Raw genomic sequence first — 19,102 nt, 5'->3', positions numbered from 1 at the left:
ATTTTCTAATGATCCCAAAAACATTTATTAGCATGGTCAGGTGTGTTTGACTAGGGTTAGAGCTAAACTCTGCACCGCATTGCCCCTCCAGGGCAAGATTTGAATAACCCTGATGTAAACACTCCAACTATTGGAAGTGTTTGTGGGCAGGTCAGAGTGTTCGTATTTCGCGGGGATTATGCAAATGTGTTACCTTGTGACGTATATAGGCAACAGGCAGAAGATTCGAAAATATCTTTAAGGCGGTTCAGAGTCAACTCTTTCTTTTGAGAGACACTTTTTTGATTAACAATTTTTCACACTGTTTACATTGAAGGAGAGCTACATTACAAATGACAAAAAAGATATTTTTCAAAAACTCATACGACCTGCTCTTTAGAAGAGGTATTTTTGCAACTAGCTATGTTAAAATATTGTTTTTAACCAACATAAATAGTGTTTTCAATGAAATGTAAAGTATATTCAATCCGCTATTATAATGCCTTCTATATGTAAAATATAAATCTATAACCCAACAACCATCTACAATCCTTAAAAAAAAAATCTGTTAAGCTTAGCAGCATTATTATGATGCCAAATGTTGTTGAGCATCATTTTAGTACATCAAGGTGGATCTGATTCAAAGTAGATGTATTGGAAATTATATAGTGTAGCCCTACTACACTTTCATCTGTATATGAAACTTGCACTATAGCACATTCACACCCTTCTGCCTCAGAGATCAGGTGGAAGTTGTGGCTACCAGAGACGGAAACAGTTAGTTTTTAGTACCAAAGACTTTTTTTTCTTCCTACCATATTGTTATGTTAATATGTAGGTAATCCTGTAACAGAAACTTGTTATGAAGACAAACAAGCCAGAGTGTGTTTGTTCGAGGACGAATCGTTGTTGCCGAATGAATCATTCTGAACTAATTCATAGTTTTCATTGGCTTAAAGGGATAGTTCACCCAAAAAAAAGAAAAATCTGTCATTAATTACTCACCCTAATGTCGTTCCAAACCCGTAAGACCTTTGTTCATTTCGGAACACAAATTATGATATTTTTGGATGAAATCAGAGAGCTTTCTGACCCTGCATAGAAAGCGATGGAACTACATTCAAGGCACGGAAACATAAGGGCATCGTTAAAATAGTCCATGTGACATCAGTGGTTCAGCCTTAATTTTATGAAGCTACGAGAATACTTTTGGGTACAAAGAAAACAAAAATAGCGTCTTTAACAATTTCTTCTCTTCTGTTTAAGTAAATCCCTACTCACCTGTTGGCCTCTACTGGAGAAACGAGAAACGGTATAACCTCTAACACAGTTAGCATGAAGTGGAAAGTGGTCTTGTGGACAGAAGGTATATGAGAGAGCTATAACCATAGTGCTGGAGATGCTCTTCGGCCTCGCACGCACTTGAAAGTTCTCACCAATCTTTATCTGGCCACAATGCCAATGCTGACGTTGTTGTGCTTAGTAACAAAAATACATCGGATGCTTAGCTTACTTTAACACACTTTGGTGTTTCAAATATTAGCCTATCTCTTTCACAACCTATGGATATTTTAAAATATATTAATCACTCTGACTAAATTGTGAATTTTACATCATGAGAAAAAAGATGCTTAAAAGCATGAGTAACCTAAGGAGGCTATTGGTATACTGAATTATATTTAAACAACCAAGATGCTAAAAACCAATGTGTTCTGGACTCTAAATAGAAATGAAGGCCAACTCTGACTGATACTTCCTCATAAAAATACAATGAGCAATGCGCAGTCATTGGCTGAATCTTTACCGCATACTCTATTTATGAACTGAAACTTCAGTAAGACCAGATGCACTTCTAAGATGCTCACATACAAGTGCTGTTTAATCTTGCTCTTCATTTGTGTGGAAGGTAAGATGTGTATTGCTACTTATTAGATTCTTGTGTTTTTGTAAATGCTTGGTAATATATATATATATTAATTTCAGAGGTTTTAAAGAGCCACTGAGCATCAATGTTTGTCACTAGCTCAAATGATCCAATAATTTGCCTGTTTGACTGATATGTGCCAAAACACATATTACTATATAAGGTTTAACTTTAGATTACTGAATAAAACTCATCTAATCGTTATAGAGACATCCATGAGCCAATAACCAACAGTGAAAACCACATCCTGTCATATCGCGATGTGCTAAGTGTTTAAAAATTTATAAATTATTGAAGGTTATTCAAGATCTCTCGGTTCAGCCATAGATGTTCTTATGATGTGTTTCAGGTGTGTTTGGTGATACAGATGTAATGAAGTCAGTATCAGTGACTGAGGGAGATTCTGTCACTCTAAACACTGCTGTGACTGAAGTACAGAGAGATGATCAGATACTGTGGATGTTTGGACCTAAAGAGACTCGTATAGCTGAAATCTATAAGCATGTGACTGATATGTTTAGCAGTAATGAGACATTTGGAAACAGACTGCAGTTGAACTCCTCGACTGGATCTCTGATCATCAGAAACCTCAGAAGCACAGACTCTGGACTTTATAAACTACAGATCCGCAGCAACAGAGGGAACTCAGACAAGACATTCAATGTTACTGTCTATGGTGAGTCAAATATGACTTAAAAACCTCTTATGTATAAATGGAAGTGATGCTTATAATTGTTACAAATAAAATGTATTTCCATCTACTTGTATTTATAACCTAGTATCCTTTCTTAATTAATTTATCTTTCTCAAAACAAGTATGTAATGCAGACTTTATGTGCTTTGTTGGATCTTCTTGTCCATCAATGTAGGTAATGTTGTGTAGTTCAATTCCAGTGTCTGTGGTATTAATATTATTATATAAACTTCCTATTATATAAAATATCCTACTTTCCCTTTTGTATGAGTTTTCCCATGTTACAGCAATTTACTTATATTTACTTAAATGTTTTCCAGCTCATCTTCCTGTTCCTGTCATCAGCAGTAACTCTTCACAGTGTTCTTCATCATCATCATCATCACAGCAGAATTGTTCATTGGTGTGTTCAGTGTTGAATGTGAGTCATGTGACTCTCTCCTGGTACAAAGGAAACAGTTTATTGTCCAGCATCAGTGTGTCTGATCTCAGCATCAGTCTCTCTCTACCTCTGGAGGTGGAATATCAGGATAAAAACACCTACAGCTGTGTGCTCAACAATCCCATCAGCAACCAGACTCAACATCTGGACATCAGAGAACTCTGTATATGTCCAGGTAGCCTGCACCAGTGAGCTCTCTTTTAATGGAACAGTTCAACCAAAAACTAAAATTATGTAATTTATACTACTTTCTAAACCTGTTTAAAACTCGTTTGTTGGTTCACTAATGTTAATGAATGAATATTTTATTAATGAATTTAGCAACGTTCACACAACACTGAAATGTTACTGTGATGACTCACTTAATAGTCACAAATGAAGCCGATTCTGGTCGAGTTTTCAATTGAAAAAAATAAAAATTAGATAATAATAATAATAATAATAATAGAAAATAGTGCAAACAACTAATTATAATAAAAGTTGAAGCTGATGCCCTCTATTGGTAAAAACCTTTTCTGCCTCTGCACTGTCTCTGCAAAATTTGAAAATTCAGTCAGAAGAACGAGGCAAGTTTATTTATATAGTACATTTCATACACAATGGTAATTCAAAGTGCTTTACATAAACATAAAAATCACAATAATAAAAGCAAGGAATTAAATTCTAAAATGATTTAAAAAATATTTAAAATGAAATTGAAACAGTAAAGAATAGAAAATGATGATACGTAAAACACAGTGCAATCAGTTCTCAGTCTCTCAACAGTTGCAAAAAGAGTGCGAGTGTTTATAAGGTTTGAGAAGAAGGTCTTTCCAGCTGTGGCTAGTTCCACATTGAAGGCATGAAGGCTATCTTTATAGATGCTATAATAAATGTCAAGTTTCGTCTTCCGCCACATCCGCTCAGCTTTTCATGATGTTGAGTTTCTCAAAGGTGCTTTTGTTGGAATACTTTTAGAATTTTCATTCAAACATTTAATAAGCAAAATACTTTAAGAAATGACCATTTGATTCCTCATAAAGGCTAGTCTAATAACTATCTTTTCTTTCCCCAGACTTGTCCAGCAGTTCTCGGAGTGTGACTCCATCAGTGATTTATGCTGTGGTGGGCGTGGCCGCTGTTCTCGTTTGTTACGTCAGATCTAGAACGGATGTGAAAAGAAAATATCGCAGGCCTTTTTAGATATCTACAATGTGATTACGACTAGTCGTAATCTCTCATTGACTTCCATTGAAAAATATTTTCAGATATCTTCAAGTTAGTTTTGCCTAGTCGTAATTCAAATTCAAGATATCTTTAAATATGATTTGACTAGTCAAAACTCTAATTAAAGATATCTCAAAAAACAATTTGACTAGTGATAATACAATTAGACATATCTTAAAATTAGTTTTGACTAGTCGTAATCCCAATTCAAGATATCTTTAAATATGATTTGACTAGTCAAAATACAATTTAAGATATCTTTAATTCAAAAATTTTAAAGATATCCAAAAAAAAAAAAAAAAAAAAACATTGGTAGATATCTGCAATTCATTTGTGACTAGTCAAATTACAGTTGTAGATATCTTGAACTAGAATTTTGACTAGTCAAAACCCATTTAAAGATATCTGCAATTTAATTATGGATATCCCAATCAGATTTTTGAGATATCTGCATTTAGCTTTGTGACTAGGCGTAATTGCAATGTAGATATCTGGAATTAATAATTTGACTAGTCAAAATACTTTTATAGATATCTACAATGTGCATGCAAATACACCTTTGTTGAGCCCCACCTTAAACATTTTATTTAACCAATCCTGGCTTGGAAACTGTTGTCATCCGCAATTTTGTCTAAGAGTTGTATAATAAAGGTGCTGCGTCTTTGGGTGATTTTAAACTGTTTTATACAGAAGTAATTCAAAAGTATGGAAACAAAAATGTAGCTGGAGCATGTGTAAAAGTGGTAGGCTATACAGAGAGGACTTAAATAGGCTTTTTTCCTGTTTTATATCGTAATGTTGAGACGTGTGTGCTGTGGATTAAATTTTATTTAAAAAGAACACATGCATAAGCCTCATGTCAGCCGTTGCAACATTTGATATAATTTTAAAAGAATCAGTGTCTATTTACACTAAGTGCAGTCCTGCCTTGTTGTCAGAGGCTACTTACACTGTCGCCCACCAACATGTGATTGGGATAGTTAAGGCTGATAAACGACACCAAGCTAACATCAGTTGTAGTGGATTAGTAGTTAAAGCGTGTGCTTCTTGACGCGACCCGAGTTCGCATCCGCCTTTTGCCAAACATTATTTGTCCTTTTTCAAATCTCATACCGTATCGGAAAGGCATTTATTTACAATAAAAATTAAGGAAATAATTAAAAAAGTTGAAAATAAATATTGGGTAGGGTTAGGGTAGGTGTAGGGAGGGCTTTATTGTCTCAGTAAGGTGGCATCCATTTAAAAAATTTGAATTAAAATGATCATTTACAGTCACTAAGTTATTATTGCGTACTGTTTTATTATGTACTACAATACTGAGGTGCAGATAATTGCCATTATTTGAAATAAGTAGTATAAATAGCAGAAAATCTTGCTATTTTAACATAGAGTAAATATAGCTGTTTAGTGTAAATGGCACATCGTAAAAAAAATACTGCTATTTTCACTTAGTGTAAAGAGAATCCATTGCTATTTGCACTTAGTGTAAATATCATCTATCGCTAAGAAAATATGCTATTTACACCTAGTGCAAATAGTGGCCCCCTAAAGAATACATTGGCGCTCATCACTGAACACAGCAGAATATCATCATCATGGACCTCTTGCTAAAATACAATACAATACCCCCACCTTGTGGGCTATTTATGGAAGCTCGTTTCCGCCACTAAATAAAGAAATTAATTAATAAATTAATTAATAAAGAAATATAGAAATAGCAACTTTTTATCTCACAGTTATAATTTTTTTTTTTTATCTCGCATTGTCTATATAGCTATCGCAATTCTGAGAAAAAAAGTCAGAATGAATGGTAAGATAAAATCTGCAAATTAGGCCTGCCTTTCTTTAAAAAAAATAAAAAAAAATAAAAAACATTGTTTCTCATTGTCTAAATATATAATAAATAAATTCAGACGAGCAGTTTGTGATTTTCTGTCTTTATTGAACATCACACTGCATCTGGTCTATTTTGCAACACGATTCAATTAAAACACAGCGCTATACACACATGCACGCTGGAGACCTTTTACCACACAATGCTGCATCCAGATTTATTTAATAATCCATGAAGCACTTCATCCAGTAGCTTTTCTCTCCGTGACAACAAAAGCAGACTTTTATTATGTTGTTAGCAGTTAGTAGAGTAGGCGGGGAGGAGCTGAGTAAATTTATTCTGACGTCACACGACAGCATTTCGACTAGGAGCAGGGTTTCAGTCACGTGATTATGATGACGCGCGAGGGCGGGAAGAAGGCAGATGGAGGGCAGGAAGTAAACATGGAGAATACGTCTATAGAGGAAACCGTTGCAGAGAGTCAGTATTGTACGGATTTAGATCCAGTTTCAAGACATAGATACAAGGAGTTAATTGACAGATATGTTGGACGTGACCCGTACCTCATGAAGATGAGTGAGTTTTCAGTAGAACTGAAAGATTTACCGACAGTTGAGGCTATCTGGTCCTTCAGACATCGTACTACACCAGACAGCAAATGAAGGCCTATAAAAGTCTGGAGGCTTACAACTTTTTTTGTCAACGGGTGGGTCCACAACCTCGGTGTCAAACGGCTCCACGATGATCATCGTTTGGTCTTCGCCAGAGTGAGTGTTTGTTCTTATATTGTTTTATGTGCTAAGATGCTAGCAGTAACGCAACACATCTTAACGACGACGTTAGTCTGACAGTCGTCTTTGTTCCAAGGTAAACACTCTCAGAGGTCAAGCGAAACACCTCTGAAGACCTGGATTATTGCGAAGGAGGATGGAGAAGTCATTGCACACACACACACACACACACACACACACACCGTACTGCTAGCATACTGTGTACTTCAGAACCAGCGGAGAGAGAGCTTTAAGGAATAAACGTGTTGATTAATGTAAAGTGCTACTCCATCCATATTAGTATAAGTAGGCTATATTGCACATCATCAAAATGTTCTGATATATATGGCTCTTTGCCACTTGTGCAGATTGCATTTGAGGTTTAAAAAAAATGTCATATTGTATTCTGTTCACAGACTATCAGAATCGTGTCCTCATGTAGGGGCAGTTCTTTTTTCCATTGAAGTTGGGGTAAAGATGCGAGATTCAGCTTCCTGCACAACAGAGCAGTGCAAGTGGCTGATGCCATCACATGTAAAAAAGGTAAGGTGACACGTTCACAGCAAACCAAATGTGGGACAGAGAATGTTATTTTGGGACACTGTTTAACAGTAGGCTAAATTATGATGTTAATAAATTAAAGGGATAGTACAAAGCTTGACCGTTCCATTGATGGCAGGACAACTGACAACAAGGTTGGGAAATCACTTCCATGCCCAAGAGTGAAGAGAGGGTCAGAAACATATGCTAGGTTTTTTGAGACATGAAGCAAAAACTGTCCAAGGAGTGCAGCACTGATGGCTAGGGAGCCTTACCACAAAGAATTCATCCCCAAATCTTGCATGCTTCCTAAAACTGTTCTTGAATACAGAACACCAGAGACTCTGCAGCTTCCCAAAGAGCTTGGAGAGCTATGCCAGGATTTCCAGCTAGAAGAGCTCACCCTGTCTCAGGTTCAGGCTGTAGAGAGGGCAACTCGAAGTCAGAGTGCAAGCAGGGTTTGGTTTAGGCAAAGAGCAGGACGTGTAACGGCCTTAAAGCTGAAACAAGTTCTTAAGACCAACCCCCAGCAACCATCCAAGAACTTGATCAAGGGCATATGCTACCCAGAAGTATATAGGTTCACCACAGCTGCTACAAGGTATTTAGGGTTTGAATTAGGGTAAGGCAAAGGTAAGATTTGGGATATGAGCAAATGTTTACTGTTTTCATAGTTGAGTCATGGTATGGACAGCCCTGAAAGATCAACATTAGTTATAGGGTTATAAGACTAGGGTTATGCAGGATTAGAACTAAGTATAGGGGTTAGGTTAATGGCATTTAAATCACTGAACTTGCTCTACACGTGCAATACAAAGTAATAATTTCCGCTTCATGTGTTGCATGTGTACTGTGTACAGTTATGGATGCAAACATGAAGCACAAGCCAGAGGAGCATATGAGAAGCTGATGGTTCGGGAGCATGCAGGCTTCTCCTGTATGGACAGTGGTCTCTGGCTGAACCCCAAGTGGCCATACATGGGGTCCTCCCCTGATGGGATTGTCACGGAACTGGCATCTGCGGGATTAAGGTAACATTACAGTCTCTGTTGTAGTAAGTTCCCTATATCTCGAGTATGAGTCAAGTCTCAAGTCCTAAACTGAGCAAAAAGGCAGAAATGATCTTTGTTAAAGGAAAACGAATCTTAACTTAGACAAATTAATACATACCTGTCTTTTTTCAATCTGTGCACTTCATCTTTGCCCAGTGCGTTGTGAATGTGTTAGCATTAAGCCTAGCCCCATTCATTCCTTAGGATCCAAACAGGGATGAATTTAGAAGCCACCAAACACTTCCTTGTTTTCCCTATTTAAAGACGGTTACATGAGTAGTTACACGAGTAAGTATGGTGGCACAAAATAAAAGGGGGCGATTTTCTAAGTGGATGAAAAATAACTATATCATATGGCGGAAGAGCCCTTACTTTGTAGCACTTCAACCTCAGCGCTCAGTAACATCATCACTCTTGACTTCAGAAGTTTGAGTGAGTGGGGGGGGGGGGGGGGGGGCTACTGCGTGCCGAGGTCGAAGTGCTGCAAACTAAGTGCTCTTCCGCCATACAATGTAGTGCTCATTTTTTATCCGTTTACAAAATCGCCACGTTTTATTTTGAGCCACCATACTTACTCATGTAACTACTCATGTAACCGTCTTTTAATAAAGAAAACATGGAAGTGTTTAGTGGCCTTCCCTGCTTGTATCCTAAGAAATTAATTGGGTTAGGCTAAATGCTAACACATTCATGACGCGCTGTGCAAAGATGAAGTGCACACATTGAAAAAAAGATAGGTATATATTAATTTCAATAAATTGAGGTAAGAACATAGTAAGATATTGAAAAACGATGGTGTTTTCCTTTAATCTATTGTTCATATGTCCTTCTCACTGTGATTTTAGTGCCCACACTCTCACCAAGATGAAGCCAATCTGAGCATGTGTGCAGGGGAAAAGAGTTTCTGCCTCAACAATGATGGGGATAATGTTAAACTGGACCGAAGTCATGACTACTACTACCAAGTTCAGGCACAGCTTCACATTGTAGATGCTAAGTACTGTGACTTTGTTGTGTGGAACTGTAATGACATTATTTTGGAAAGGATTTTGCCTGATTTTGAACTTTGGGATGATGTGATTCCTAAAGTTGAGTGCTTTTTTAGAAACTGTATACTTCCAGAAATACTGGGACAGCAAGTTACAAACTTACATGTGTAAAATATGATGAAACATTATGTACTTAGTTCTAGGCACTCTTGAAAGTGGGCTGTGTGATACATTGCTGTTATATCAATACTGTTGTATGAGACATGACATTTTGAATATTGTTATGATTAAATGCTATTGAGAATGCAGAATAATACCTTTTAAGTTGAATTACTGAAATAAATGAACTTTTGCACAATATCCTAATTTCTCGAGTTTCACCTGAAATTCATGAATATGAATTATGTGCATTTATGTGAAGTTATGTGAACCTTTTTACAAACATGCAAGTTCTCTGGTCCAATTACAGATATCTTAAACTATAATTGTGACTAGTCGAAATTGAATTAGAAATACCTCTAATTACATTTATGGACGTATGACGCGTCTGTTGAAGATATCTATAAAGTAATTACAGATAGCTTGTTTTTACTAGTCATAAAGTATTTAGAGATATCTCTAATCCGATTTCTTACTAGTGCAATTATAATTGCACATATCTCTAATTGTCATTGTGACTAGTCGAATTATAATTATGACTATCCAAATTACAATTGTGAGTATCCGAAATTATATTTATGGATAGTCAAACCAAGTTTTAAATGCTAGAACGGCTTGCGATAAGAAAAAGCCAGCATCAAAACCTCACTGACGCCATTCTCTTCTGCAGACACTAGGTGGCAGTAACTCAATTGTTCAATAGAATTCATATCCACTTCATAATGTAAATAGAGTAAACCTGCTTCTTTGTAGTCTACCAAAATTCTTATCTCATTAAATGTATGCAAGACTGCAGTCTGAATTACAAAACATTAAAACTCTCCTAGCAGGTACAACAATAGTTTTACCTAATACACTGGTTCTCACATTTTTTAACTGCTCATTTAAACTTGTGTGATTCACTGTCTTAAAGAGGCGCTGTGTCATAAATAAGTTAAGGAGTTATTCTAAAAATCGTCATTTACCCACCCTTGGGTCTAATAACACATTGAATTTTATTTACAGTTTTTATTTATTTTCCTTTATTTACAAACACTTTGAAAGTCACTGACCTACAGCATTAACAAACACCTTTATAAACATGTTTGTCAATTGAGGCTCAACATCAATTTTAATTTCAAATTTTAATCTCTTTATCTTGGAAATAACTGATTAACCAGTTTCTGGAACTTTCTATAAAAATACTAACGACAATGAAAAGGAAAAAATATAAAGAGGCAGTGTGTTGTTTTCACAACACACGGATCAGGGTCAGATTTCATCAGGTGCAGCACAAAGCCCGTGAGTGTAAAGCAATAGTGTATGATGAGGCATGTTATAACTTGCAGTGCTATGAATCAGGGCAGAAAGGTAAGATTTACTGGAAAGACTGCAGGAGCTGGGGCGGAGTCATAAGAAGCCTGAGGACATAAATAACTGCCAGTTATTCTGTGTATCACACAAGCTGAAAGAGCATAAACGAGGCATGCAAGTGTCTGATTTTAATGCATCACATATAAAACTGCTTTTGTACAAGAATGAAGTCATTTCTGACATAAGTCAGTTGTTTTTAACAGCCATTATAACTCTTGCTCCGTCTACATGCAAAATCAAAATTTATAATCCATAACCAAAATTGAATATGCAAAAAAAAAAGAAACAAAAAAAAAAAAAAAAAAAAAAAAGTTCAAAGGTTGTACAGTCTTTAATTTTTCTATATATTAGACATGCTAATTTTGCCACAACCTGATCAACGTAAAGTCAAGTCACTTTTTTTATACAATATTTTTAATACACATTTTATACAATAAGAGTAAATGCGGCCCAGTGTTGTTTGGACCCCAACATTCTTCAAAATATTTTCTTTGAAGTTAAAAAGCAAAGAAAATCAAGGGCAAATCATGTTTTCCTCTCATCGAACCAGTGTAGTAATACTGACAGATGCAGGTGTGCAAAGCCATTGTGGTGAAGTGAGAGACTGCTGCTTATTCAATCAGTTTCTATTGACGGTGGAGTATATAGTCTCTTCTCTCCCATTAGCTTTCTGTAGGACGACACAGACAGAAGGTAAGAAGTCTCACATAACAAAAAGCAGCAGGCTCATTTTAATAGCATTTCTATAATTTTATGTACAGCAGTCAGTTTTTTCTTCAAAACACATTTTAAAACTGAAAAGACAGAACACATGTATCTAGAATTTAATGGATGCTATTGATATTTATAGGATAAAACCTAATGATTAATATATACTTCCAAACTAACTGTATGTTTACTCCTACTGAAAACCCCAGTTCTTCATACAAGAAGCTGGCCAAGTCACAAGCAAGAAGTGCACTATTTTCTGATTAATGTGCTGGTGTTACAGAACTATTACAGTAACAGTATACTGCCATTGCTTCATGCAAACTTTATTATTATTTTTTTTTAAACACAGCAAAACATAAATTTTACCATTTTATCTGGTGTAAAAGTGAACATGCCCATGAGTGTCATACCTTGTTTTGTTCATTAGGTGAAAATGTTGTTTCTGCGTAAACTACCTCACTCTCGTCTGTCAGAACTGTTTCAGCTGCATGCGCAGATGGTTGAAAATAATTCACTAAAGTCAAGAATTAAAAAACAAAGTAATAAAATCATTAATAGCAATCATTAAAACATGAATGCACATATTCTTGTTGCATTAGCTGAAGATAAGACCTGCCTTTTGGCCTTCTGTATTTCCTGTAAAGACAGCACATCACGATTGCTAGCACAGCCAGAATTACAGCAGAAACACTGCAGATTATTGCAGTTGACCATGATCTAAAATCTGAAACTAAATGAAGAAAAACAACAATTAACATTCACCTGTGCCTTTAAAGAAGAAATAGGAATACTGTTTACGGAAGAGCAATGATATGAAGGCAGATGATGTTTTTTGAAATTTACATCCATTGTACAGAAAACCCTTTAAATATATATTTTTTATATTTACTTTCAGTATATAAATGTGTAGTCATGCCTTTATGCCTTTATCTTGCACTACCATACAGAATGCAACAGCTCTAGGTTGTTGGTATAATTGTCAAAAATGGCTTGAAATAAGTGCTAATTTAAATATAAAAGTACTGAGTGTAAAAAAAGACTGATAACACAGAACACCTGGAAAGTATTTTAACTCAATCTGAAATACCACCACCTGCATACTGTGAGATTTGAACTAATGGTATAAAGTGAAGCTATTTAGTTTAGTAGAAAATAAATAAATAACAAACAAACCTTGATGTGGTCATACCTTGACAGAGTTGAGTGATGTCCAGATGTTGAGTCTGGTTGCTGATGGGATTGTTGAGCACACAGCTGTAGGTGTTTTTATCCTGATATTCCACCTCCAGAGGTAGAGAGAGACTGATGCTGAGATCAGACACATTGATGCTGGACAATAAACTGTTTCCTTTGTACCAGGAGAGAGTCACATGACTCACATTCGACACTGAACACACCAGTGAACATCTGGACTCTGAGGATCTTTCAGATGATGAAAAGTTTGCAGAGCTTATAATGTGGACAGAATCAAAAATAAGGGGAAGCAGGCATCAAAATGCAGATATACAAATTAAATGATAATATTATACATAATGGAAACAACAAACACAGTAAAAAGGAATACCACGACACACAACCAGTTATACATATTTGAAGATGTTTTTAAACATATTTGACTCACCATAGACAGTAACACTGAATATCTTGTCTGAGTTCCCTCTGTTGCTGCGGATCTGTAGTTTATAAAGTCCAGAGTCTGTGCTTCTGAGGTTTCTGATGATCAGAGATCCAGTTGAAGAGTTCAACTGCAGTCTATTTCCAAATGTCTCATTACTGCTAAACATATCAATCACATGCTTATAGATTTCAGCTATACGAGTCTCTTTAGGTCCAAACATCCACAGTATCTGATCATCTCTCTGTACTTCAGTCACAGCAGTGTTTAGAGTGACAGAATCTCCCTCAGTCACTGATACTGACTTCTTTACATCTGTATCACCAAACACACCTGAAACACATTCAGAAACAGATTTTCCCAGAATAATTGTAATGAAGGAGGTTTACAAATAGAAGGAGCCATTTAGAATTTACTAATATTAATAGTAAGTAATAATACTAATAATTCAAAACAATACTGTGTTTTTTTCCATTAGAATTACAGGAGCAAAACTATATTTTACTATTCCATGTATATGCAAATAAATTGTATAGCTAATGTTAACATGCCAACTTTTTTTTTTCAGGGTACAGATTTAAATAACACAGTAAACATGAACCAAATAACATAAAATACAACATAAAACACTTAATTGAACATAACTGATAAAAAAAGAAAAATTCAATAAATCTGCAGAGTTCCCTTTGCCCAAAACTGATATCGTTTACTTAATGTATTTTTAATTTTTTTTTTTATCATACTGTATATTGTAAGGTAACATTACAGCCAACCAACCATTTATTTTTCTGTTAAAATTACTTTTTAAATTAATTTAATAAATTTTTACAGTGTACTATTTTTCACTTCTGAAGAAATTAACCTATTTTTTTATACCTTTATTCAGTTTCTTATAATAATACACTGGCAAATATTACTATAAAAAACTATTACAAAACAAAAACAGCCACTGGATACGGCACAATATGCAGAGTCGACTGTGCTTTTCGGAAATGTTAATTGTTATTTAGAATTCATGGTTATAAACGTGGTTATGTTAAACTGTCAGTTAAAGCTACCCTTGTGGAGATTACTGCCTTCTTTGTGATCCTGTAAACGTTAGGTATGTGCGCAAAAGAATGTTGCGCTCTTAGATATAAGAAATAGAAATTTTCCAATGGCTGATCTAACAGGGCGCAGTTTCCATCAGAGCTGATCTACTACATTATGAAGCCTACGTTGTTTGTTTGGTAGGCAAGCAAGCCTGCTGATTGATCCCATATCTAAAAAACCCACAGAAATTAAAACAAGTTTTTGGCACAATCTATAACGTTATAGATGCAGTTAGAGGATGATGCAGCGCTTTCTAAATAAGAAAAAAAAAATAAACAAATTATATTTAAGAACCAAACACACAAAAGACTAAAATACAAAATAAAAACACAAAAACAATCAACAACCAACACCAACAGAAATAAAAATAAAAATGTTGTTTTGCTAATAATAGTCCTCATTTTGTCCTGGAGTTAACTGAATTCCACATGATGTGTTTTACGAGAACCGCCAAGTGTCCGATGGACAAAAGACAGGATCTGACACGGATCTAACGCATTTTATAACCGACCAGCGTCTGCTAATTTAATTTACCCGATTTCATCAAATCGATAATTAAGAAAACCTTTTCTTCACGAACCTACAAATTAAAAAGAAGAAGAAGAAAAAAGGTTTCACATACAGTGCGTTTGAGTCGACCACACTGTTTTTAGTCCCGCCTTTGAGTGAGGTACTTTTCTGGTACATTATAGGCTACTGTGTATTTCATATGGTCTATTTTGCGATTTGGCATAGTTTTTGAGGAAAACTATCCTAATTTTATTTATTATGCAAAATTGTCTTGCTCAGCTTTCAAATTATACTGTAAATATTAGGCTATCAACATCTTAAGATTTTGTTCATTCTGTCTTTTACCTGGAAAATGGTTTCTGTGTTTTGGAATAAAGATGGTTAGAGGCTGGTCCAAGCTTGTAGATCATCTTGGACCAGCAAGAAACCAGCTACCAGCTGGTCAAACAAGCTTATGCACAATCCACAAAACTTTTTATTTTTTATTTTTTGGAACTTATTGGTATTGTTGCAAATAACATATGCTTGATGCACTTTTGAAATTTTAGTATTTGCCTCTCCTAGAGCTTTTGTTAATGTATATAAAGCAGTATTAATATCAGGCCATCAGAAGCATCTCATCCACCTACACCTTGCACTGGTACCGCATATGCACACACGACCACGCATCCATCTCTCAAACTCATTGTGCACAGGTTGCACATTCCACGGGTACAAACCACACTTTGGTACACAACTTGGAGGTACAATACCCTGACCTAGATTTATAATAACAATACATTTATTGAGGTGGTTAAACTAATTGCACATACAACAATTCTTTGAAGTATTCGCTTAATTTATTGGACTTTATTTGCTAACTATTAAACGTGATTCATACACATTTGTAGTTAAACCCTGCAGTGCAATGCAGAGTCTACAATCTGAACGATAAACCATGTTACAGTCTAATCATCACTGTGGTTTTCAGCTCTTTTGTGAATTCAAAGCCCCCTCCTCATCTTTTTCAATCATCTACAAAAACTCAAAGCCAACTGAAGCCTCTGATCTGACTCAACCAACTGAGATCGATTATCTTTTTGTGATGTTTGCAGGAATGAAAGATGCAGAAGTTCCTACAGCTCAGGCCTAAAAGTCCCCATCAGTGCAGCGCAACGCACATTAGATTGTTGATTCTTATCAATATTAAAACAATAAAGAACAGTGTACAAAAATAATCAGATTAGCACAATCATAAACCTGATTAGATAACTCGGGCTGAAGCGCTTGCCATTAGACCTTCTATTGCATTACCTTCAAAGGGACCACCACTTCCTGTTGAGATGCAACAAAGATCAAAGAGGTCAAAACCAAAACGCACTGTGCATGCAATTGTCCTTTTTTTTTTACACGAACTAGTCACCCTTTTGTGCTAGTCACCAACGTTGTGATTGTAAAAGACAAAATGTTTGTAGCTAGTATATTAAAATGAAAATTTAGTTATTTAAATAAATTTATTCACCAGAATTTTAATATTATTTGTAACAAACTGCTTAGTTTCGTCAAGTAGAGTGCAGAGTGTAGTTTGACGGTTGGATGAAAGACTATAAATGCCACTTCAAAAAAGTACATTTCTTCTAAATGTCCTCAAATGTAATTTTTACCATAAAATAAATGAGTATTTGCTTGATTATCTTACATGACATTATGGTGCCACAAGAAACAGTTTGAAGCTGGAGATTAATGTCATCCCACATCCTCGTTTCCAAAACAAATGAAGGAAATGTTCCCATTGCTAACACTGATATCAGGGAAAGTAGTTTGGGCAGTTATGATGTAGTTAAAGATAGCAGAGCTGTATATTGTAAACACATTGCCCCAACAGAGTGTTTTAGAACCAGTTCTAAATAACATTGGTGTAATTTGGGCATGAATTCCCAAATCATTGTCCCTGTAACTGCTTTTATATAATTAAGAATATTCCTTTTACAGGCAAAATAGTAACAGATGTCACAGACTGATCTTAAACTTAATTTCATAAAACCCTCAGTTCACACTTTTTTCACACTCTGGCTTCTGGTAGGCCACCATTTCCTGTAGATCAGAGATTTTTGTTTTTTCCCACGGTCCCATCAGATTTATGCTGAGTAATATCATATTTATGTATTTAATTCCAATCGACTGATCAACTGTTGTTGTAGGATTTGATCTTATGTCTTATAAAATGTCCCCTGTTTTCATTCGACCCATGTTTTGTAGTCATCATTATGATTAAGACTGACCAAACCTGCTTGTATCTCCAAACTGACAGTGAAGGGAAAGGGCTTCAGTATCTTGACTACCTTTATTGGTCGAGTTGGTTGCCAAGCTACGGCTCCCAGATGGCCGATGTTATCTGATATGTGCACCAACTGTCTTTTGTTTGCATAAAATGTGAAACATCAGCATCACACAAAACATAAAGGACAGGGGGAATTTTGCATTCTGTGTAACATGGACAACAGAACCTTATAGTATCCCCCAGTGCTTACACACTCATTTCCTATTTCTAATGATAAACTTCCTCAGTAACTGAGAGCATCCATTATACACTCAGAGGATGTTGGCCTGGTTAATGGCAGTCTAAAGGAGGAGCCCAGTGTTTATACTGTAACTTGATCTGTTTCCAGTAAGTGTTGTCTGATTAACATGTTTACATTTGGTAGGGTTTAGTTTGAGGAGTTTCAAAGTAAGAACGTTTTGTACATAAAAAGTGGGATTCCCTCATGATTCCAATGTTCAGTACCAATGGGGTTTATAAAGACACACCATTGTGTAAGCAGCTGATTATGTAATGGAGGAGGGCTGTAGTGTTCAAATTTTAAACAAATCATAAATCAGTTACTCATTTTAAGACCTCCTACTTTCCTTTCAGATGCTCCACTCCATTTTACAATGGTTCTGTCTGTTAGAGATAATATTCATACTGCTCGATCAAAAATGAAACTAAATATTAGAAAAACATTCGAGGTACAGGAGAAGCTGCAAATCTGTAATTGTGCATCAATACAAGTTTCATATTTTTATCTTGGTCTGTCACTGTTTCACTTACCAAACCGCATCCTGTGTCAGAGGTCTCAAGACAGAGCATGTGAAGCTTCAGAGTTATTTAAAAAGACCTAACTTCCTGTGACAATGAAGTACAGTCTGCCATGTTTGTCCTTTACTCTACAAATATTGACATAAGGTCTATAACTGTGGGAACAATACAGTATGGTTTAACACACAGCTACGATTCCTAGCAAAGACTTGCACCTAAAAAAGGATCAGCAAAAGCATCCACTCTTTTCTTTCAGTACCCTCCCTCCCAGTCTTCTGTGCAGTGTTCATAAACACAAGGGAAGAGGGAGCTTGGGGATTTCCATGGAAAATAAGTGCAGTTGCTTTATCTGTCAATACAGTAAGCAGAAATTGAGCCTCGGGGTTCTGACGCATGCTAAAAAACCACAAGCTCACAAGAAACAGAAAAAGTCAATATGTAGGCTACTTAGGCTGTTGTAATCATTTCTGTATTCTAGTTTCTTTAAATATCTAACTTTACAGTTTTCTATGAAATGCATATGACAATGTAAATATGTATGAATGCAACAAAAAGCTGTAATGCCATCTTTAAAGCTCCACAAAGCTATATTTTTGTTTACTTTGCTCTAGACACCCAACTTAAAGGCGTCTTTGCTTACAAAACCCTTGCATTTTGAGGACGTTTTTCATGGTGATGTTCACATCTAAACAAATCCTTATCATCGGGAGAAACGCTCACAAGTCACAACCCGTTACTGAGGCGTTATTTTCCAGTTGAAACCATTTTACAAAACAGATGATTTGTATGATAGATATATGCGATATAGGCACTGTTTACGTGCACACTTTGTGTCATAATAACAAGTTTAGAATGAGATTTTACTTTTCGAAAGGAGTGAGAAGACCTAAAGGACTGCCCTCATCTCATGAAATCATTTCTGCCACCTTCTGGTCGTTAAATGCTATTAGTTCAGTGGTGAGAAAGACAGAAATCACATTAAATTTACCAAATAAAATCTATAAAACATAACTTAAGCTGGGAGAAATAAAGTTACTTTAAAACAGACTTTTTATTTATTACGAAATGAATACATTTCCCAACACAAACATAATTACCCCCACCACATTAGTTAAACTTACTAAATAATATGCTCAGCTAACAGGCTACCTGTATTGTCCAGATATTATAACCA

At 35.6% G+C, this 19,102-nt stretch overlaps 1 protein-coding gene and 2 long non-coding RNA genes across 4 annotated transcripts; 2 read left to right on the top strand and 1 right to left on the bottom strand.

Moving 5' to 3' along the window:
* The first annotated feature begins 1,834 nt into the window (after positions 1-1,834).
* Positions 1,835-4,389, top strand: LOC122134855 (SLAM family member 5-like). Its single transcript, XM_042711693.1, has 4 exons — positions 1,835-1,885; positions 2,253-2,579; positions 2,918-3,214; positions 4,094-4,389. Exons 1-4 carry the CDS (start codon positions 1,837-1,839, stop codon positions 4,219-4,221), a joined length of 801 nt encoding a protein of 266 aa, XP_042567627.1. The 5' UTR covers positions 1,835-1,836; the 3' UTR covers positions 4,222-4,389.
* Positions 4,390-6,300: 1,911 nt separating this feature from the next.
* LOC122134857 lies at positions 6,301-9,785 on the top strand. Of its 2 annotated transcripts, XR_006153140.1 has the most exons (5): positions 6,301-6,846; positions 6,947-7,155; positions 7,266-7,392; positions 8,250-8,420; positions 9,287-9,785. It is a non-coding gene; the product is annotated as an uncharacterized LOC122134857 (long non-coding RNA). The 2 variants fall into 2 exon arrangements; XR_006153139.1 differs by lacking the exon at positions 6,947-7,155 and having other exon boundaries at positions 6,321-6,846.
* A 1,465-nt stretch (positions 9,786-11,250) lies between these two features.
* Positions 11,251-12,173, bottom strand: LOC109063061. Its single transcript, XR_006153141.1, has 2 exons — positions 12,064-12,173; positions 11,251-11,612 (listed from the first exon to the last, which is right to left on the bottom strand). It is a non-coding gene; the product is annotated as an uncharacterized LOC109063061 (long non-coding RNA).
* Between the last annotated feature and the right edge of the window lie 6,929 nt (positions 12,174-19,102).

The sequence above is a fragment of the Cyprinus carpio genome, chromosome A22 (genome assembly GCF_018340385.1).
Source record: "Cyprinus carpio isolate SPL01 chromosome A22, ASM1834038v1, whole genome shotgun sequence".
Classification (NCBI taxonomy): Eukaryota; Metazoa; Chordata; class Actinopteri; order Cypriniformes; family Cyprinidae; genus Cyprinus; species Cyprinus carpio.
This window is presented reverse-complemented; position numbering and strand designations above follow the sequence as displayed.